The following is a 23,174-nucleotide window of genomic DNA, read 5'->3' as shown; positions in this document are numbered from 1 at the left end:
ACATGTATTTGTTATCAGGAATCATATTGGAGGACATTAACCCTCACTTCAAAAAGCAAATAATCTCCAAGAAATATTTTTCAAATAGAAAATCAATCTATATAATTGCTCTCTATTCACTGGCTGGCAACATCTCTAATACTTTTTATTAAAGACAGTGATATATCTTGCTTAAGTCATAGATGTAAATTATTAAGAATTATATTCAAGTTATCTAAGATTTAGCAAAGCCCCAAACCAAATAATTATTATAAAAAGTCATATTTAACTTAAAAAAATAAGCATCATTACATACCTGACAAATAGCAAATCCAAAACCATTTGCGGAAATATTAACTGCAGTTGGCTGTACCACAGCAAGCTGAATCAAGGTGAAAAAAAGTGAATGAGGCTAATTTTCCATATCTAGATCCTTCCAAGTAGCACAACAGATCAGTCCTATCCCTCATTAGGAGCAGAAGCAATCACTGACTGCACTAAGAGCTTTATACTGTCTCACATATCAAAAGCTATGGGTCAAATAGGTAAGCAAAGTGATGGAAGGAAAAGTGCACTCTCCCCAACCTCCCTCACCTCTGCTCATGGAAGGGCACATTAGTGCTACAGAGAAGTCTGTCCTCCTGTTGGGGTTGAAGCATAAAAGACAAGAAACTAAAGTCATCTCCCTCCCCTGACCTCCCTTAATCAAGGCTTAATCCCCTGGCTTTCCCAGGAGCACAATAACACATTGTCTGTGACTATGCCTAACTTTATTCCTTCTTTTCCTTTATCATCACCACTCTTCCTCACTTTCCAGAATTGAAGTTATCACCTTCATCCATTGTACTCAACCTCCCACAAATTTATCAAGGGAATAAAGTTAAGAACTAGCATATTCTTTTATTCCAGTTAAAGTAAGAATTCTACTACTGGTTCTATCAATTCTCCTAAGACGACATGTGGAGCAGCTGAAAAGAACATGGTCTTTGGAATGCTGAGTTCAAATCCTAGCTCTACTGTTACTAGTAACATGATCTTGAGCAAGTCACTTAACCTCTCTCAGCCTCAGTTTTATCATATGTACAACAGGGATAAATGTACTTACTTCTTAGAGTTACTTTGAGAAGTAAATGCAATAGCATATGTAAAGTAATCTAGCACAGTGCCTATGAAGAACAGAAACGCAACAGGGTTCTATGTTCATTCCTTTCTCAATGTTACAGTGCCCGTGTTTTCTCCTGTTCCACCAATCTTTCCAAAGTTCCCCGCCCTTCCAGAGCTCAGCAAATTTAACCAAAGGAGGGCACCATTTCTCCCTATTCCTCTACAGAGCTCTGGAAACAAGTCTTTGTTGAAATCAACAGATTACAAATAAAGCAGTATTCCAGCATAAAGAATTGTCTACACTGATTTTTAAATAACTGTCCCTTGTGCACACCTCTGCTGTCTGAAGGAGTAAGCGGTTGTGTGTGTCAATCAGAAACTTTATAGGACTTGGTGCGCTAGGCCCCATCACAGTCACTTGGATATTTGTCCTTTCTGTAATCATTAGGGCTGCAAATTCAGACAGAGCTTTTAAAGCCACAATGGTATCCTGTTGAGGGAAAAAAAAAATTGTACATATAAGTATATGTCAAGGTCTTCAAAGAGTAAATTTAGTAGTGTTTTGTTGCTGGACATTCAACCACCTTCCTTCACAGCGGAATGCTCCCTGACTCATATTTGAATCTCCTTGGCCTAGAGTACAGGAGAGGCTCAGAAAATGTTTGCTGAAATGTTTCATAGTTTTTAGTGTACAGATCTTACTGATTTTTGTCAGATTAATCCCTAAATAGTTCACATTTTATGTATTTTGATTTGAGTTTCCATTGCTCATATATACATACAATGGATTTCTGAATATTGATTTTTTACACCACAATGTTACTAAACTCACTTGTTAATCCTAGTAGCATTTTTGTAATCCCACTCAATTTTGCACATAAATGAACATATTATCAATAAATTAAAAGTTTCAGTTTTTCCTTTCCAAAAAGAAGAAAAGAAAATAGAAAATATTTGCTATATGGAACTGAAACATCTATTCTTGTATCAGTTACCACAGATGAAAAATGGCAAATGTAGATGGGGAACTGGTTTATTCCATATAAATATCAGATATAAAGTTCATAATAATGAGGAGAAAAAATTAAAATCAGTGAATTTAGCCTTTTGCTTAAGTTACTAAACTTTGAAACTGCAAAGTAATTTTAAGAAATCAAGGAAAAAATGCAACCAAATACTTTCTTAAATATATATTTTAATACATGACATATAATTTATATATAATAATATATACTATATATTTTATTTTTATATTTTATTATATTAAATATTTATATTATATATAATTTTATATATACAAATTTTTACATAATTTTTAATATAAATTTTATATATAATTATATAATAAAATGTTTTATATTTTATTAGATATATAAAATACACCTAACAAGAAATATATATTATATATATTATAGTTTAAAGGGAAAAAACTATCATCTCTCACCTGAGTAGACGCAAAACCACCCAAGCTATTTCTTTGCCTGCTTAGCCACCTCATAATTGGGATTCCCTCAGAAGCCTGAAATTGTAGGAAGTGTGAGAGCAGTGCATAGGCTGCCACTTCAATATCCAGGGAGCGTGGCTGCCAGGAATCAGAAAGTTTGGACTCTGATGACACCCAGAATTGCATGCCTCCTGCAAGAGAAAAATAAAAACATTCTGATCAATTATCCAGAAAAATTACATTTTATACAATTAAATATTCCTACTCTGGTCCAAGTTGTACTTAACTAGCATAAAAATATATATATTTGTATACATGTATTTATGCCAAACATGTATTTATTTATCACAAACACACACACACACATATGTATACATGTGCCTATATGTCACTTTTTTAAACTACTACAAGTTAAGTATATCTTATCCAAAAAGCTTGGGGTCAGAAAAGTGTCCAATTTCTGTTATGTTTGAATTTTTGGAATATTTACAGAATACATACATTCCAAAATCTGAAATGTTCAAAAATTTGAAACTTTTTGAGCACTGATATAATACTCAAAGGAAATGCTCATTGGAGCATTTTGGATTTCAGATTTTTGGATTAGGGATGCTCAACCTATATATTTATAAATTTTCATCCTTTTCCCATTGCCTATATTTGAAGATGTTTTCATGAAAATAATTTTCCTACGAGAAATTCCATACGTTTGGCTCAAGGCTAAATAGCTATAAATAAAAGGAAAAAAATAATATATTCCAGAAGATAATATACATTACTTATCTGACCAGGTCATCCCCAAAATATTTTAGGACACATTGAAAAGAATCCTATTCTGGGAATCTGCCATTAACTAGCTCTACTATTCTGGGAAGACTCTCCCATTTTCATTATCTGAAGGTTGGTGTTATGAGTTTGAGGTTCAAGCCCCCAAGAAAAAAATTAGGAACCCCAGCTAACTCAACAACCTTCCTAGAGATAATTCTGCTCTAGCCCCCAGAGGACCATCCCACTTGATGTCCTCTCTCAAATATTACTATTTAGATGATGACTACACTTAGGTGGAATATTACATAACTACAACTTAGCCAAGCAGACAAGAAGAAAAAATGTCAAAAACTGCTTTAGCCTCTACGCAATAATCTTCTAGTCCCAGCTTTGGAATAGGTAACAAGGATTCAATCTAAGTTACTGTTAATACAATATTTTTTACAGTCTCACAAGAAGCCTCTAAACACTTTCCACAATTATCTCTTCTTGAATTAACAGAAATTTGAATCACTGGACATTATCTTATTTCTGCCAACCCACTCCCATCTCTCTCTGTTTCTTACACACACACACACACACACACACACACCTGGATCCCTGTCTACTTTATATATAAAATACACATAATCCACTTACTAGCAGCGTTTTTTGGTATTCACATTTCTTTTAATTAGCATTTTCATTCCTATTTTTGAGCATTTGCTATGCAGCAGCATTGCACATTAATCCTCACAGCCACTCTAAAATAGGTGTTATTCCCACTGTACAGTTGATAAAACCGAACCTCATAAAGGTAAGTTGCAGAACCAGAATTTGAACCTAAGCCTCTCCAGAACCCAAGGTCTTGGAAAACTACAAGGCTGCCAAACCTGAAATGGTATCAGACACTCAAAGGGTAAGTGACATAGGGCATGACATATCTAGAATAAAAAGACATCTGAGCCCTGAAATTCTGTAGAGAAAAACCCTGGGGAGACCAGAAGTATTGTGGCCACGTCAGGCCCATCCTGATCTCATTGTGTGTTTTACTTTTCACCAAAAGATGCAGATGTAATCAATTTCAAACCTGGCTAAAAATTTTTCTCACGTTAAGTTATATATTTCATAATGCATAACAACCTCAAGTGGGCCCGGCACATTACCTTCTTGTTCTGCTCTCGAAGTCAGCATATTCAAAGCTTCCTTCGCTTTCGGACTCCCCACTGATGACAATGCATAAGCTATAAGAGCTAGAGTATAATTGTCTGAAATTCCTCTGCTGAATTCAGACTCCAAAAAATGGATAGACTCTTGCACATCAATGTTAGGCTTGGAAGAAAAAAAGTATATTTTTTACTATCCAAAGTAACCCATTACCACATATTGAAACAAAAAGTACTTTGAAACATGCATTTAAAAAATAAGTTCCGTGTCTATGAAGCACCTGACCTTGTCCTAGGCAATGAAAATCAAGCATGATCATTGACATTTAAAGATTTGCCATGCATTTTGAAAATAATACTTTTTTTCAGTTTTTATAACAGGCATCATTACCTGGAAGAAAAAAGTAGAGCTTTTGCTAGTATTTCTCCCACTCAGTATCATAAACTCAGACAAGAACAGCAAACTGCTTGAGAAATATATTTCTTATATTTGATCTCTGTTATTGTGGCTCTAAGTTCAGGAAAAGTTTAGCTTCTACATGCCTAGTAGTAGAATAGGAAAATAGTGGGGGGCCTAATAAAGAGAATGGCTTTGGTGATCTCATAAAATGCAGTAGGCAGTAAGCAGTAACGGTATCAATCACCAGAACAGCTCTGGAGCAAACTTAAGCTCGTCAGCATACCCTTCCATGCACACTCATTCTCATCTAGGCATCCATGCCCATTCAACACACTTTTCAGGGTATGAGTGTTCTCAGCACTAAATTAACAGATATTGTAACTGTTCCATGATGTTTTAGAAATAAAAAAATCCTTCACAATCTAAACTTGCTAGAACACATTATCAAATTTTAAATAATTTTCTTTCCCCTCAGAAATTAACTTTTTCAATGATAAAACATGTATTGACTTATCTTACCAATAGCAAGTACAATACATACATTAAAAAGCATTTTTAGAATTCTCTTAGTCATTCTGAAAGATGGATTAATGTTTTTATTCTCAGATTTTGGAACATGGCCACAAAATGCAAAGCAAAAGAGTACTCAAATTCAGATTTCACATGTGCTGTAAAATTGCAACTTGTTAAGTTTCCACACACATATCTGACCCATTAAGACCTACCTTCCTTGTGTTTCCCATCTATCATTTATTAAATTAAAGATAAAATACCTGATACTTTCTATATCCCAGGAGAGAAGTTACAATATAGGCTGTAAGTGTTACTGGACTTTTATTGCCACCTTGAAGCTCACTATGAATCACTTTTCCTGGCTCCCAAAATTCACCGTTGGATTTCTGACGTTCTTTAAGCCAAGTGTATGTTCTGTGTAACACATTCTGATCAATATCTATGTAAGGATCGGCTTCAAGGAAACATCTTAAAACAAAAGCTGACAACCTTTATGAAAAGGGAAAAAAAAGACATAAAATGCACTTTATAAGGTCCATCAAATAACACTGAGCAAGCAAAACAACAACACTTTTTCCCCATCAGAAGATTCACCGAAGGGGGAATCACTGAAGATAGAACAAAGGAAAGAAAAAAAGCAAAAAAGAAAGAGCAAAGGGACAAGGTAAGCAACTCTCTCTAGCAGGCAGACCTGGTTTCCACTTGAGCTTGGCCAAGAAATTCCATGTTGACTCAAAAATTTCAGATTTGAAAAGGAATTTAGAAATTATGTAATCCAGCTCCATTATTTTGTAGACTGAGAATTTGACAGTCCAACAGAGTTAAATAAATTGTCCAAGGTTATTCATCTTTGGACTGTTCCAGATATTTACCAAAGAAGAGCTCCAACACACTTCACTCAACCCCAAAGCTGTGGATGAAGAATGTACACATAGTTCACAAGCAAACTGTAGTAGTTCAAGTGGGGGAAATATTTTTCTCTCCTATAGAATGGGAGTTAGCCAACGGCAGCCTGTGGGCCAAATCTGCCTGGCCCAAATCTGGCCCTCAAGCCGAATACAGCTCAGGGCCTGTTTATGTGTGTACCACCCCAGCCCCCACCTGCCAAATTAAAGGAGAAGGAAAAGAAAAAAACAAAGACAGGAAAGAAAGAGGGAGGAGAGGGAGGAAGAGGGAAGAGCATGCAACAGAGACTCTACGCAGCCCGAAATGCCTGAAATACTTAAAATCTGACCCTTTACAGAACAGTTGGCCAGTCCCTGCTACAAAACACTATACTGAGGTAAAAAGAACATCAAGCACTAAAACACTGAAAGGTTTCTATTTATGGTTCTATATCCTGACTCGGGCCAAGGCCAAGAGAAAATGTGAAGCAGATCTGTTTCATGTTATATAAAGTTTCGTGTGGTAAACATTACTAATATTCAATAATATCCAGTTCTCTTTTACTTTGGTTACACAGAGGAATTCACTTTCCTGCCCCAGTGAGGTTAGGCATAGCCACGTGACCAGCTCTGAGAAGGATAAAATGAGTAGGAATGATACATTCAGGATGAAGTCTCTAATTGCCAGTGCTATAGATTCCAGCCTCCTCTTTCCGGGCTGTGGCAAACCTGGAGCCTCCTACCGGAAACGTGGACACGTTGGCAGCTGCAGAGCCCCCTGCTGACCACAATGGAAAGGCAGCAAGAACAAGAAATCCCTTCACTGTTAATTGCTTAGATTGAGTAGGTTGGTTGTTACTACAGCACTCCTAGTCTATCCTGATTGATACAGTGAGTTAATCTTTTTCTGAGTACAATAGGAAATTGAAGATCAGTACAAGAAGAGAGATTAATCATCCAAAATCAGCCACATAGAGATTCCAGTCTGGAGGAAACTGGCTGTTCATACTTAATTCCATCAGTGTTTGTTTTTCACACACACACACACACACAATCTTAAAGAAACCACCTTGACTCCATTAACACAACACTTGCATTAGTCATGGAAGATTAAGAAACAAGCTGTGCCACAATCACCCGGCATTTCTAACTGATTTTATCAGCTGCACCATCATCATAAAGTATTTTTATTTCTGTTTCTTACACACACACACAAAAAGAAGATTTATAACTTATCTTTTCTAAATAAAAACATTTGATTTGTTCATGTTTGAAAAAATAATACTTTAAAAAGAAAATTTCTTTTTAAAGTCAGACTAAGGAAAAAGTAACCTCCCAGTCTATAATATATAGAGATATATCTGTCAATTTCATTCCATGACACGAATTTGTTCAGTTGGCAAAAACACTTACCAAGTACTCCCAGAAGCGTCATAATTCCCAAAAGCACTGAAAGAGCCGTCTTCCCTCTGATAGAGAAGTTCCCTCTGGTAACCTAAAGACATAAAAATGGACAGATCTTCAAAGTTATCATTAACTTGTAATGGATGAAAGTTTCTAATTATGACTTCATATTGAGGAAATATGGGCAGAGAGGGGAAAGAAGAAATCAAACCAAGAACTAGTATTGAGTAGCTTCTATTTTAAGTGCTGTTGGAAATTTAAAATCCAGGACTTTTCAAGCAAAATGCATAAAATAAAAACTGTGATATCCTGGCCGGGTGTGGTGGCTCACGCCTATAATCCCAGCACTTTGGGAGGCCGAGGCAGGTGGATTACCTGAAGTCAGGAGTTTGAGACCAGCCTGACCAACATGGTGAAACCCCATCTCTACTAAAAATACAAAAAGTAGCCAGGCATGGTGGCACACGCCTGTAATCCCAGCTACTCAGGAGGCTGAGGCAGGAGAATCGCTTGAACCCAGGAGGCAGAGGTTGCAGTAAGCCCAGATCGCATCGTTGCACTCCAGCCTAGGCAACGAGCAAAACTCCATCTCAAAAAAAAAAAAAAAACCTGTGGTATCCCAAATTAAAGTAAATTTAAAGATCACCATGGCATAGATGATACTTCCAGCCATTCAAAAGCAAGCAAATTAAAGGCAGACTTTTATTTAACTCTCTACTGTTCACCATAATTGTTTCAATGCTTAGTAATCTAGAATTGTTTGCTACACAAGAAAAATACTAAGTAGGGTATCACTAATTAAAGTTTAAGGCCAAAGTAGAAAATAAAAGCATTTTCTGTTCTTAGATCAGCAATACAGAGGAGGAAATGCTAAATAATCTAAGACAGTGGCTCTTACATTTTGGGGCCATCGCCAACTGAGGTAAACCAAAAAACCAACTTGCCTGCCTACCCAGCAATTCCATGTTTCCATGTATATACATTCAGTGGTGGCAATGAAGCATCATTACAGAAGTAAATTAGGGAGGGGCTTAAGGCTTATGTATCTGCATTAATAAAAGCAGATGTGTCATATTTGCAAATAGTTACAAATAAATGATTGCAAATAAAAAGCAGATGTTTCACATTTGCAAAGCAATGCACACAGATCTCAAAGTCCAGTGTGAGAAAACATAGGCCAAACACTAAAGGATTCACCAAACAACCCACAATAAACTAACTTGCTAAAAATAAAGTTAAGACAGCAATAACTTATCACTAAAAAAGCAAGCATTAGCAGGAACACTTCCAGCTCAAGGAATTATCAACGACTCTCTGATAGCCAAAAATCCTTCTAAAAATTACAGGATTCCACTATTAGCAGAGAAGGGCACACAGCCTGAGCTTTGCAGCACAGCCATGGCAAAGCCGGGCAACCATACTCATTTGTAAAATGTTGAAATCATTCCCCAATGAACTGCAGTAATAAACAAGTTTGACTTTATGAACATCATATTTTAGAAGCATCCAGAACGATAAGTAAAATTTTTATTTGACTAACGAAACATAAGCATTAATGGTTTGAAATTACAGTTAATGTGCTCTCACCTTCAGGTCCCAAATTTCTCCCTGAGTCTTTCCAAAAGAAACCCTAGATTTAAGTATCTGATTTAAGTTACAATAAAACAAAATGCATAAAGAAAAAAAGAAAACAAGATACTCTGTTTCATGGTGATATTTAAAACTTATGGTAAAAGAAATATAAACATTTAAAGTGATGACAGAACTTTGCTCAATTTGAAGAAGGGAGCATTAGATTATACCCTTTACATTTCTAATTGCATTATTATGGTACAGTAATTAGCCAACTTTCATTCAGCACTCATTAGATGTCAGGAATTGTTCAAAGCTCTTTGCAGGATTAACTAAGGTAATTCTCACAAGAACCCTCTGACATAGATGCTATTATTATTCCCTTTATTGTGGATAATGAGACTGAAACTCAGAGGATACAGACACCATGTGCAAGATCACACCACTGATGGAGTGAAGTTGAGCAGCCAAGGTCTCACTGGCTCCAAGGCCACTGGCTCCTAGTAAATCACAGAGCTCTTCCAATTATTAAACATGACAAAAGAAGAAAAGTCCTCAGTATAGCACTGTTTACATGGAAAGCTCTCAACAAACAATAGGCATTACTCTCCGATAGACGTAGAGGAAGGCTCTCTAAGCACCAGATGCAATAAAATAAAAACATTGATGCATTTGATTTTTTTTTAAGTTTTTAAACTATTCCAAGGCAAAAAAGACTATAAGCAAGTCTTAACAAATAAATTAAAAGACTATATTTGCAACATATAAGATGGATAAACAGCTAATATCAATATTATACAATTTTTGTGTATGTTTATATGTTATTATATACACGTATATACATATATAAAGAACTTTTTTTTTTTTTTTTGAGACGGAGTCTCGCTCTGTCACCCAGGCTGGAGTGCAGTGGCGTGATCTCGGCTCACTCCAAGCTCCGCCTCCCGGGTTCACGCCATTCTCCTGCCTCAGCCTCCTGAGTAGCTGGGACTACAGGCACCCGCCACCGCGCCCAGCTAATTTTTTGTATTTTTAGTAGAGATGGGGTTTCACCATGGTCTCGATCTCCTGAACTTGTGATCCGCCCGCCTTGGCCTCCCAAAGTGCTGGGATTGCAGGCGTGAGCCACCGCGCCCGGCCATAAAGAACTTTTTAAAAAGTAGGGTAAAGGATAAAAAGTCCTATAAAAATAAGTGAATAAAAGACAAAAGAGATGAGTCACAAAAGACAAAAATATAAAGACAAATTTCAATATAGAAAACATGTTCAACTTCATAACCGGAGAAACTCAAATTAAACCTACACTGAGATACCATTTCTCTCCCATCAGATTAGCATTAAGATTCAAAATTTTGATCACTACTTCTGTTGGGTGAGCTGTATGGAAACCAGCACTGATCCACTGCTAGAGGGAATTCAGAAGGGTATAACTACCATGTAGGGGAATGACCTTACCCCCCGACCCAGTAATTCCAGTTCTAGGAATCTACCCTGAAGACACGCCTCCAACAATACAAAAATATATATGCAGAAGATTATTCATTACAGCATTATTTGTAATTGTAACATAACTGAAACAATCTTAGTGCCCAAAAACTGGAGACTGATTGAATAAACTATGGCACATACACATGATGGCATACTATGCAGCTGTGAAAAAAAGAATGAGGAATATCTCGGTCACCTGATGCAGAGTAATTTCCTGGATACACTGTGAAGTGAAAAAGGCAAAGTATAAAATAGTACATCTAGATATACTACCTTCTGTGTAATAAAAAGAGGAAATGAAGCCAGGCGCCAAGGTTCACTTATTGCCAAGGTTCAGTACTTTGGGAGGCCAAGGCGAGGGGAACACTTGAACCCAGGAGTTTGAGACCAGCCTGGGCAATATGACAAAACCTGTCTCTACAAAAATACAAAAAAAAAAAAAAAAAATTAGCATGGTGGTACGTGCCTGTAGTCCTACCTGTTCGGGAGGCTGAAGTGGAAGAATCACCTGAGCCCAGTAAGTCAAGGCTGCAGTGAACCATGATTGTGCCACTGCGCTCCAGCCTGGACAAAGGGAGAGGCCCTGTCTTAAAAAAAAAAAAAAAAAAAAAATCTCGTGTTCAATTATAATCCTCAATGTTGGAGGTAAGGCCCAGTAGGAGGTGATTGGATCTCGGTGCTGCCCTTGAGATAGTGAGTGAGTTATCGCAAGATCTGGTCATTTAAAAGTTTGTGGCACCTCCCCACGACACTGTCTCTCTTGTTTTTGTTTTCACCATGTGATATGCCTGCTCCCACTTCACCTTCTGCCACAATGGTAAGCTTCCTGAGACCTTCCTAGAAGGAAATGCCGGCACTATGCTTCCTGCACAGCCTGCAGAATCATGAGCCAATTAAACCTCTTTTCTTATAAATTACCCAGCCGCAGGTATTTCTTTATAGTAATGCAAGAACTGCCTGATACAGTTACCAACGAGGAGTAGGGAAAAAGAAAAAGGGAAAAAGAGATACTCTTTTGAATATACTTCTCAAAATCAATCAGTTTGTCTTTTGGAAGCATGTTAATGTTCTACGTGTTCAAAACATAAACAAAAGTGGGAAAAAATTAAATGATAGGCATTATCACTACTCTAGTTCATTTTATCATGTTTTAGTTTTCACATAAACTTTAAAAACGCAGTATATTATCTCATTTTTCAGAGGCAGCCAGGGATCACAGAGAAGCAAAATAATTAATGTTCACCAAAAAAATCAGCAAGAGAGTCCAGGGCATTCTCCCTCAATTTTCAATTAAGGACTAAATTCTTCAGATAGCCAGAGTTTAACTATGAACTCAATCTAAGAAAAAAGAAGAAAAGGAAAGAAGAGAGGAGAAGGAGAGGAGAGGGAAGAAGAAACAAGAAAAGAGGTTTGAGGTCCTCAATCCCTACAGGAGGTACTTTTGTGACAGAAAGACCAACCTCAAGGAGAGGACCATGTGTCTCCACGCCCCCAGATCACATCAACAACAGCAGTTCCAAGTATGAGATATTGTAAAACTGGTCAGAGATGAGATCATGAAGATGAGATCAGTGCTTATGGAAATTACCCCTCAGGTGGCTGACCTCCAACATTCCCCGTTAATATCAACAACTAGCACCGTTCTTCCACTAGAGGCAGCCAGCCCAGAGAAGAGGCCACAGACAATCACTGTTTTGCAGTGAATTTCTTGAGCAGGTTTAGATAACACTGAGAATCCAAACCACTAGTTCTGCTCCCATGAAAAAGTAACGGAGAAATTCGGAACCTAGAGAGAACTCATATGTCTCCTTGTGGGAGTCTCCTGTGAGGTTTCCATCCTCATCTTAAACCAGCATGCATCATTGTGGATCCCTCGGCTGTTTGTCCTCCAAGTCGTCCCAGTGTATCAAGCCTAATTTCCATTCCATAAACAAAACAGGGCCAGGCACAGTGGCTCATGCCTGTAATCCCAGCACTTTGGGAGGCCAAGGCGGGTGGATCACCTGAGGTCAGGAGTTGGAAACCAGCCTGGCTAATATAGTGAAGCCCCATCTCTACTAAAAACACAAAAATAGTCAGGTGTGGTGGCACACACCTGTAGTCCCAGCTACTTGGGAGGCTGAGGCAGGAGAATCACTTGAACCTGGGAGGCAGAGGTTGCAGTGAGCCGAGATCATACCACTGCACTCCAGCCTGGGTGACAGAGCTAGACTCCATCTCAAAAACAGAACACTGATGACTTGTCTATAATGTTTGTTGTTAATACAACAACTCAGCTTTCCAGTGCAGTCATCTACGTTGGAGACTTTACATCACAAGAGATAAGAAAGGCAAAAACAGCTCTCTCCAAAAGTTTATGAAGAAATAAGAGTATCACCTATAAGATAATCATTTTAGGAACAGCTCTTGAGTTTGAAAAGTAATCATATGCTCAGAACTTTCATAGACTTCTGAAAATTGAAATGCAGGAGAAGTCCAGAGGCTATTAGGATAAAAACCCATGAGCCCTTCATAAAGGGTCAGATAAGACACATCCTGTTCTGGGTTACAAATTTTCTTTGGAATAGCCATGAGTGTAAAATTTCAAACTTTATTATAATAAAGATAAAAACACTGTTCACAAACAAATGAAAAAGTAACATTCTAAACATAGTTTAACTTGATTTACCTTAAGTGTCAAAATTACATGTAAATAAAAGAAGTAAAGTCGGCTACTTGTGACTATTTCAAGAATTTTCTCTGGTAATAAGCTGATAAAAAAAATTCTCTGTATTAAAAGAAATCATTATGAACTTGCTTACTTTCTATGACATGAAATGGAAAGTGAGAACATCACAGTTTTTTAAGCTATTTTTTAAGCTATGGCCACTAGCCATACTTGTGACCAATGGCAACATCCGAATTCTGAAGCCTTCTTTCTCTTGTTTTTATTTCAATGGAGGAAATAAAATGTTTTCAATTAGACTTGGTTTGAGTCTCACTTTAAAAAGTTGAACTGTAAGCACTATGATTTAAATATCTGAGGAAAACAAATGGTTTAAATCTTCAATTGACAGGTTCAGGATTTCCAGTCCTTATCAAAAACAGTTTTCACGTTATGGTTCCGTTTCGCTTTTTGACAGCAAAGACACTTCATTCAATGATGTAGCTGTTGTTTCAACCAACAAAATAATAGCTTAGGTTACAGAACTCCTGGGCCAAGCATGATTTAAGTAAAACAATGCGCTGTTCCATAAATGACATTTAAATAATATAATCATGACTCACACCGAAGCTACTTTAACTTCTTAAAAAAATAAAAACAACTACAGTATATTTAAAGGACTTTGGCAAATGTGATGGCAAAAGAAAAAAGAGAGACTCTGAAATGAGACACTGATTTCATAATGAAAAGCATTATACCAAGAAGCTTTTGTCCAATACTTTGAAATATAATTTAGTTCAGCTTGTGAGATGATGTATTTTTGGGAAGCTCCGCCGTGCTAACTTTCATCAGCCACTTCACCAGCTCAAAGAGTAGCACATGGAAATCACTGGTCACACTTCTTAGCTGCTAAGAGAATGTCAAGGCCAGGTAGACCCATTAGTGCCCAGAGATCATCATACTACACTGTGGGGCGCTTCAGAGATCTTCTGGACCCAATATTCACATTAGGATGATGGACCTAAAGTCCAAAAATGTTAATATTGATAATAAGTCATTCACCCATTCTGGATTTATTGAAGTGCCCACATAGCTATACAATGAAGGTCAAACATGGTCCCCACTGTCACAGAGCTCCCCCTCTAAATGCAGGGACAGATGATGGACAGGAGAATTTTAAATAATGTTAAGTGAAGAAATAAAATGGAGTAGTACAAATTACAGTTACTAAGTGGTCAGGGAAGGCCACTCTGAGGCAAACATCAACTGAATGATGAAAAGGAGCAGCCATGGAAAGATCCAGGGGGAAAGCATGCCAGGAGAAGGAAGAGCAAGCGCCATGTCCCCGAAGCAGCACGGAGCTCAAAGTGTTTCAGACACAGCCAGCTCCAGATGAGGCTAAGGAGGGAGGCCAAGCCAGGTCACCCAGGACCCTGTAGGCTGAAGCTGGGAGCCCACTGCAGGATCGTAAGCAAGCAAGTGACAAGATCTGACATTTTCAAAGATCCCTTTTATATGATATGGAGAATGTACTGAAGGGAAGGGAACACAGAAAAAGACAGACTACTCAGGAAGCCATTGGAGTAGTCCAGTGAGCAATCATGCTTGTATGGAACAACAAGCAGTGGGATGGAGAGAAGTAGAAGAATTTAAAATCGGTTTTTAGAGGGAGAATGGACAGCATTTATTCGCTGACATTAACCCCTAACTCCCTAGTTAGAGGCAACCAATTCTAATACAGCTGATATTCGTTGTGCACTTATTATGTGTTGAATAAAATGCTGACATATCTCACTGACTCCTCAAAACAAGGAGTTCTTTTATTATCCAAGCGGGTTCTTTTACTATCCCTGTCTTGCAGATGAGCAAACCAAGCCTTGGAGAGACTAAGGACATGGTCCAAGATGGGAGCCAGGATGCAAGCCTAGGTCTGACTGCCTCCACAGCCAGTGCTATGCCCCAATCTACTTCCTCCCAAGGGGGGACTCGCCTACTTTACAGCTGTAGCGCTCAGCATCCTCAACACTTGGGAGGACTACTTGGCATTTAGAGAACGATGCTTTTTTTGCACTCTGGCCACTGCACCTTCTAACAACCAACAGATGTGAGGAGGGATCTCAGGCAATCAGTAGAGACCCTCACTGGGTTACTTCGAAAAACTACAGTTTGGCCACCTACCTGGCCAGGACTGACCTGAGGGACTAGCACTGCTTTGGGAAAACAACAGATACTGAGGATTTGGACCATTCATTTTGTAGGATGGCTGCTGACAGCGAAAGTATCTAAAACACCTACTGAAATTATTTTTAAGGAATGAGTTTTCACTGCTTACATGTTTCAAGCTATGTAAAATTTATTCTATCTTTTTAAAGCATTAATATTTGATTAGCCAAAGTTACAGCTCAAAAAGCATATATAAATATGGAGTTATGTGGCATTTTCTAAAATATTTTACCTTATTGTATTAAAATATCCCAAAGAATATATACCAAATTATAAAGCACCAGTCTAATCCCTATGTAGTTTCTACTTCAAAACAAACTAAATCTTGAATACAAATTGGAATCTTGTTTTCAAAAGGTACAAAGTTCAATCATGATAATTCCAAATAATTGTTACTTATCTCCTTAATTACAGCCATTATGCCAATGTGTAAAGATCTCATTTGTTTTTAGCATGGCACACAATATACCACAGAGACCACTTGATACCACTTAAATTTAATTATAATAAAGTTTGAAAAAGGTTATTCCTGTATGTATATATTTAAAACATGACCAATCCACAAATGTGTATAAACAAGGATAATTTTACATGGGCAACTCTATACAGGAAATTCCAACTGCTGGAGCTCTACAAATTTCCCAGAGGACCTAACCACCTGCTGCATTTCAGGGCTGGTCACAGTGCCTGCAGGGTCCGGCCCTAATCTAAGAGAAAATATACCACTATGTCCTTCCCCACATCAGAACTCAGGCCACACTCAGCCCTGATTCTAAACGCTGGTCTCCCTTGGTTTGTGGTCTCATACGCTGCATTGTTCCTGACCCACAACCCCTTGACTCCCACTCAGCCTTTGTCTGTGCCATCCTATCCCAGGGAGATCTTCAGACACTGACTCTAGCTCATCTGCTTAAACCCAACACCTTATAGCTTACTTCAGGCTAATCTGACACTCCATATTCTAACCTTTGGTGCCTCCTTCCCTACAGGATCCCATGTTCCTCCCTTACTATTTTATCAAAACCTCCAGTGAGACTTCTTACACGGTGGTGATACTCAAGCATCCTGTCCCGATTCCTGGTCCTTTCCATCATATCCCATTGCTTCTAAAAACCTGAGAACACCGCAAATCAGAATTATCCCATAGTGTTCTGAGGAACAAGGTGGACGGTGGAGCCAGGCCACCATGGGTAAATTATTTAACCTCTCTGTACCTCAATTTCCTCATCTATAAAATGGAAATAATAATGGTACACCTACTCCTAGGGTTTTTGTGAGAATTAAATGAAACATGCATAAAACATTTAAACAGACTTAGTTGCTATTACTGTCATTACATAGAATTAGTTTAGAATAAAAAAAATCTCTACACAATGAAGGGAAACTGGAAGAAAAGCTCATGTTAAAATGGCGTCTTTACAGAGTTTTCTAATTCTTCTGTGGAAAAATTAGCAATCAATTAATAGCTTGCCTCTACTTTTCATTTAATCCATTTGTTACAAAAACAAAAACTAAAAAAAAAATAGGAGTTGGAAAGTGTGGAACGACATTTTTCTTAGATCATAGTGAATCCTCATTTTTCATCAGTTTGTGTGAGCCCTTCGAATCCTCATGAATTAGATGGACAGGATATATCATACAAATTGTGCAGACAGAAATAGCCAGAGAGTTTGTGCTAGAGGTCCACTAATAAGGAAATGAAAAACTGAGACTGTAATTTTTGGTTAGCTTTCGGAGTATTTCAGAAAATCAAATTTACTTTACTATTATCATTAAATGTGTCTCACATCTCTTTGTTTCCTCCTAGGTATGGACGTCAAGAGCATAGGCTCAGAGTCCAAATCCCAGCTCTATATGACTATATGACCCTGGACAAGTTAGCTAACTTTTCCACACCTCAGCTTCCTCATCTGCAAAAAAAACAGGATCATGCTAATACTAATGGTGAGCCTTCAATGAGGTATGAGATGTAAAGTGCTTAGAATACTGCCTGCCACACAGGACACACTCATCTCATGTCAACTGCTATTATTAACAAGTTGCCAAAACAAAGGATCTGGGTGCCTGTGAACAGTTGCCACCTTTCAAGGATTCAGGATACAGTCTTCACTAGCATGGCATTTCCTCGAGTCCAGCAGGTCCTCTTCATACAAACATTTCTCCCCTAACCCCCATCTGCTTGACATGTTAAATGCACTGAGAAGGTCCCCACCACACAGCACTGCGTCTGTTTACATACAAACCATCTTCTCCACTGAGCAGCGAATTCCTTAAGAAGACAGGCCCTGGCTCCCTCTGTTTTTTTGGCACAAGAACTGATCCTAGCACTAAGAAACACTCCACAAATGTGTAAATAATGAATGAATGAGTATTCCTCTAGATTTTTAAGGAGTTTTAAATTTCAGATCCCTTAGTATAATACAAGTTCCCTCCAGAAACTAACTCTTAAGCCATTACTAACAAACATCTTAGTAGCAGTGAGTGAACAGTTAGCTAAAGGAAGAACAGTAACAGCTTTCCATTGTTTGCACTTCCTGCACATGTCAACACCGTGTAGCCCATCACTTACCTAAGACAAAATCCACCTATTTTGAAATATGGTCTAGAATGAACCTTACCTGAAAAAAAAACAAATTTTTTTCTATGAACAAATATAGGTCTCTAAAATGCTTACCTTGCCTCATAAATGAAAGAGCTTTTTCTTTCAAATTATCTGTCAGTTGTTTCTTTTTAGTCAGATAATCCAAAATGTAAATATTTGGAGCAAAATGTATCATGTTCTGTTCACCACAGCCATAAGGCATCCGAATCAATGAGGCTAAGCCATTGATGGAAGGACCGAGAACATCTCCTGGAAGCACAAGACATGCAATTCATTCAGTAAATACTCAGTAACAACTACCTGCTGGTGGCAAAGAGACTTCCACTGAGTACAGAAGGCCTCTGTCATTGAAGCAATATGAATATTCCACTGCTTAGAACACAGTTGAAACTTTACATCAAGCTTTTAGAAGACTGGTCAAAAAAATAACAATGCTCTGGTACTGAACTTGTAGGTCGTGTGATGAAATACGACATTTTTAGCACAGTTAAGCATATGGCATAAATTAGGCAAAAAAAATTTTTAAAAAATATTTTAAAAGTGTACAGAATTGATCAGTAAGACACCATCACTCATACAGGAAAGAAACGTTTTATTAGTAGTATTCTTCACGCAAACAAAATTTTATTCTTATTTCTTACTAATACACCACAAGCACTTCAGAAATAATTTTTTAAAAACAATGAGGATTGTAGTGTTTTCCAATGTGTTCTATTTAGCAACAACAAATACAAGTATTTCAATTAATCTCAGGATCAAAAGGATTAGGAATATTCTTCAAAGTTAGTAATCTAAAATTAAACAAAACACATGCTTTAAAAACCCTCTACCCACATCCCAACACCACAACTCAGGGAAAAATAGTAAAAATTCAGAAATATGAAGGCTGAGTTCTAATTTTGGCCCTGCCATTGTTAAGCTGTATAGATAACAGTATCCTTCTATGTAGTTTATTTTGAAAACTTATACCATGCCAAGTCCAAATACCTAGTGAAAATGTGATCCTAAAAATTATGAAAAAAATGGGAAAAGACCCTGTTTCATATGAATAGGCCGGAGCTGTGCCAGCATTGCTTAAATTTTAGATGTGAATACAAAGAAAAAAATAGAGGTTATATTATTACTACTGCAGGCTATGTGTTTAATATTCAAAGTGAACAAAAACTATCAAAGTTCAAAGAAGGAAGCTAAAATTCATACATTCTGGGATACAAAATAGGCCTTTAAAACAACATGTAAAAATAAAACTTGAAAATCCATTCTTTACATCAAGCACAAAAATTAAGCCTCAGGGTATTTCCATGACCACAGATAGAATCGTTCCTATGTAAGGAGTGATGGTATGTATTTAAAAAGCCAGGCTCCTTCCCTCTGTGTATATGTGTGCGTGTGTGCATGTGTGTGTGTGTATGTGTAGTGCATTTCCCAGCATCCCAACACTGTGTGAGATGCTTAAAAAGAATTTATTCCCCTAAATAGAGAGCGTATTAAATTCCTTTTAAGCACTGGCCAGGCACAGTGATGCATGCCTGTAGTCCCAGCTATGCAAGGGGCTGATGCAGGACGACTGCATGAGCTCAGAAGTTCAAGTCCAGCCTGGGGCACACATAGCTAAACCCTGTCTCTTCCAAAAACAAAATATAGATAGATAGATAGATAGATAGATAGATAGATAGATAGATAGATAGATACAAACACACATATATATGTGTATATACATGTGTATATATCTACATATATATATACACACACACATATATATATGCCTCCAAAGAAAGTCCTCTGCCTACGGACTGGTTGTTTGGGTTATAATAAAAAAGCATTACACCTGCCAGTGAAAATATAAAAGAACTGTAAAAACATGTTTTAGGTCCTAACACCTTAAAGACCTCACAAACAGGCCGGGCGCGGTGGCTCATGCCTGTAATCCCAGCACTTTGGGAGGCAGAGGCGGGTGGATCACCTGAGGTCAGGAGTTCAAGATAAGCCTGGCTAACAGAGTGAAACCCCATCTTTACTGAAAATACAAAAAATCAGCAGGGTGTGGTGGCGGGCGCCTGTAGTCCCAGCTACTCGGGAGGCTGAGGCAGGAGAATGGCGTGAACCCGGGAGGCGGAGGTTTCAGTGAGCAGAGATCTTGCCACTGCACTCCAGCCTGGGCGAGAGAGCGAGACTCCATCACAAAAAAAAAAGAAAGACCTAACAAACTATTAGACGTCATTAATTAAAATGTTTTCTTCAGTTATTTGTAAAGCACAACTATATAAACAAACCATTCATGAGGGTTAATTTTGTGTGTCAACTTCAGTGGGCCGAGGGATGCCTAGATTAAGCATTGTTTCTGCGTGTCTGTGGGGGTGTTTCTAGATGACACTGGCATTTGAATTGGTGTACTGGGTCCAGCAGATTGTCCTCTCCAGTGTGTGTGGGCACCATCCAATCCACTGAGAGCCCGAATAGACAAAAGCTTGAGGAAGGAGGAATTCACCTTTTTTTCCTGCCACACTACTTGAGCTGAGACATCTCATCTCATCTGCTCCGAGGACTGGGATTTACATCATCAGTTCCCCTGGTTCACAGGCCTGTGGACTCGGAGTGAATTATACTACCAGCTCTCCTGGGTCTCCGGCTTGCAAAAGCAGATCATGGGACCTCTCAGCCTACATAATTGCATGAGCCAATTCCTCATAATAAACCTCCTTTTATATATAAGTATCTCCTATTGGTTCTGTTTCTCTGGAGAACCCTGACTAATAACACCAATTGTATAGACACTGTGTTTAATTAAAAAAAAATACTTTTAGGCCGGGCGCAATGGCTCATGCCTGTAATCCCAGCACTTTGGGAGGCCGAGGCAGGTGGATCGCCTGAGGTGAGGGGTTTGAGACCAGCCTGGACAACATGGTAAAATCCCATCTCTAATGAAAATACAAAAAATTGGCCAGGCATGGTGGCACACACCTGTAGTCCCAGCTTCATGGAAGGCTGAGGTATAAGAATTGCTTGAACCCAGGAGGCAGTGGTTGCAGTGAACTGAGATCACACCACTGCACTCCAGCCTGGGGTACAGAGAAAGACTCCATCTCAAAAAAAAAAAAAGTACTTTAAGCATGGTAAATATAGTTAATAACAAGAGTATTTTACGTTTCCAAACTGCTAAGAAAGGTCGAGTGCCATGGCTCACACCTGTAATCTCAGCACTTTAGGAGGCCAAGGATGGTGGATCACCTGAGGTCAGGGGTTCGAGACCAGCCTGGCCAACATGGCAAAAGCCCATCTCTACTAAAAATACAAAAACTAGCTGGGCGTGGTGGCACGCGCCTGTAATTCCAGTTACTCAGGAGGCTGAGGCAGGAGACTTGCTTGAACCCCAAGAGGCAGAGGTTGCAGTGAGCCAAGATCCTGCCACTGTACTCTAGCCTGAGAGACAGAGAGAGACTCCATCAAAATAAATAAATAAAGTCCGGGCGCGGTGGCTCATACCTGTAATCCCAGCACTCTGGGAGGCCAAGGCAGGTGCATCATGAGGTCAGGAGATCAAGACCATCCTGGCTAATACGGTAAAACCCCATCTCTACTAAAAAATATTTAAAAAATTAGCCAGTCGTGGTGGCGGGTGCCTATAGTCCCAGCTACTCAGGAGGCTGAGGCAGGAGAATGGCATGAACCTGTGAGGCAGAGCTTGCAGTGAGCCAAGATCGCGCCACTGCACTCCAATCTGGGCGACAGAGTGAGACTCCATCTCAAAAATAAAATAAATAAATAAATAGTGCTCAGAGAGCAAATTTCAAATGTTCTCCCCCCGCCAAAAAAAAACAGTTAAGTATTTGAGGTGATGAGTACGTCAACCAGCTTGATTTAGTTATTCCACATTGCATTCATAAATCATAATACCACTTTGTATCCCATAAATTTATACAATTATAAATTGCCAATTTTTGAAAAGTACTATCATGTTACAGAAAGTAACTAGGAGAGGTGACCGAAGTCAGTGAGTAACTTTCTACTGTAAAGGTTACTCATATCCTGCACAGAGAACTGCTCTAGGCAGTAGTACTCAACCTTTGGTTATCAGAATCACTTGTGAAAGCTTTTTAAGATATACATGACCAAGCCATAGCCCAAGCGATTCTGACTTAGTAGGTCTAGAGTAGAGCTTAGACATTTCTGTATTTATAGAGCTCCTTAGAAGATTCTGATATTCACCAGTGGTGGAGAGCGCGTAAGTCAGAAGCTCTGCTCTTAGGAATGACCCCTCCCTCCAGTCACAGTATAGTGAGGCCTTGCTACTCAAAGTGTGGTCTACAAGCCAAAACTATCACCAACACCTAGGAGCTTGTTCAAAATGCATATTCCCAGGCCCCACTCCAGACCTATTAAACCAGACTCCCAGGTGATTCTTACGCACATTGATGACTGAGAACTGTTTTAGGATACATGATTTGCTAGCCTTCATATTATAATCAGTTTTTGGGCCCAATTTAAAACTTTTGCCATCTCTTCTTATTAGGACTCAATAAGAAAATACATCTATAATTACAGGAACAACATATATGATCGTATACAATTAAATCAATCAATGGTGATATACTCTATTCTTACCAATTGCAGTGATCTGAACTCTTTCACTGCCAGTCACTGTATTAGGAGGAAATGAAAAACTCAAAGTTTTCAGGGTACTCTGTAGCCTATTGTCAGTCAAATCTAATAAGATGGACTGTGAATATGATTTTTCTATTCCTTCAGCCTGTTGAAAAAAAATGAACACAATCAACATGGTCTCTACTCACATATTTACAGAGAGCTATACACAGATATGAACACAAACATCTGACCTGTTATGTCTAAGGTTTGTGTATGGCTAGATAAGCACCTATCATTTCTTCTTTTGTTTTCTTTAAATTAGATATTTTATTTAAACAGGTAATACATTCATTTCACAGAATGAGTTTTCTTGTTAGTTTGTATTATAATAAATTACCATAACTTTGATTAATTTTCCTT

At 38.3% G+C, this 23,174-nt stretch overlaps 1 protein-coding gene across 2 annotated transcripts in view; it reads right to left on the bottom strand.

Moving 5' to 3' along the window:
* CD109 (CD109 molecule) overlaps positions 1-23,174 on the bottom strand; it is a 143,430-nt gene that overhangs the window by 15,782 nt on the left and 104,474 nt on the right. For both annotated transcript variants that reach the window (XM_073006168.1, XM_073006169.1), the window contains 8 exons: positions 22,773-22,917; positions 18,243-18,419; positions 7,651-7,732; positions 5,614-5,842; positions 4,441-4,606; positions 2,528-2,718; positions 1,418-1,573; positions 296-361 (listed from right to left, as the gene is read on the bottom strand). In XM_073006168.1, coding sequence (XP_072862269.1) covers positions 296-361; positions 1,418-1,573; positions 2,528-2,718; positions 4,441-4,606; positions 5,614-5,842; positions 7,651-7,732; positions 18,243-18,419; positions 22,773-22,917 — 1,212 coding nt within the window. The remainder of the gene's footprint in view (positions 1-295; positions 362-1,417; positions 1,574-2,527; positions 2,719-4,440; positions 4,607-5,613; positions 5,843-7,650; positions 7,733-18,242; positions 18,420-22,772; positions 22,918-23,174) is intronic.

This window comes from Chlorocebus sabaeus, chromosome 17 (assembly GCF_047675955.1).
Source record: "Chlorocebus sabaeus isolate Y175 chromosome 17, mChlSab1.0.hap1, whole genome shotgun sequence".
NCBI lineage: Eukaryota > Metazoa > Chordata > Mammalia > Primates > Cercopithecidae > Chlorocebus > Chlorocebus sabaeus.
This window is presented reverse-complemented; position numbering and strand designations above follow the sequence as displayed.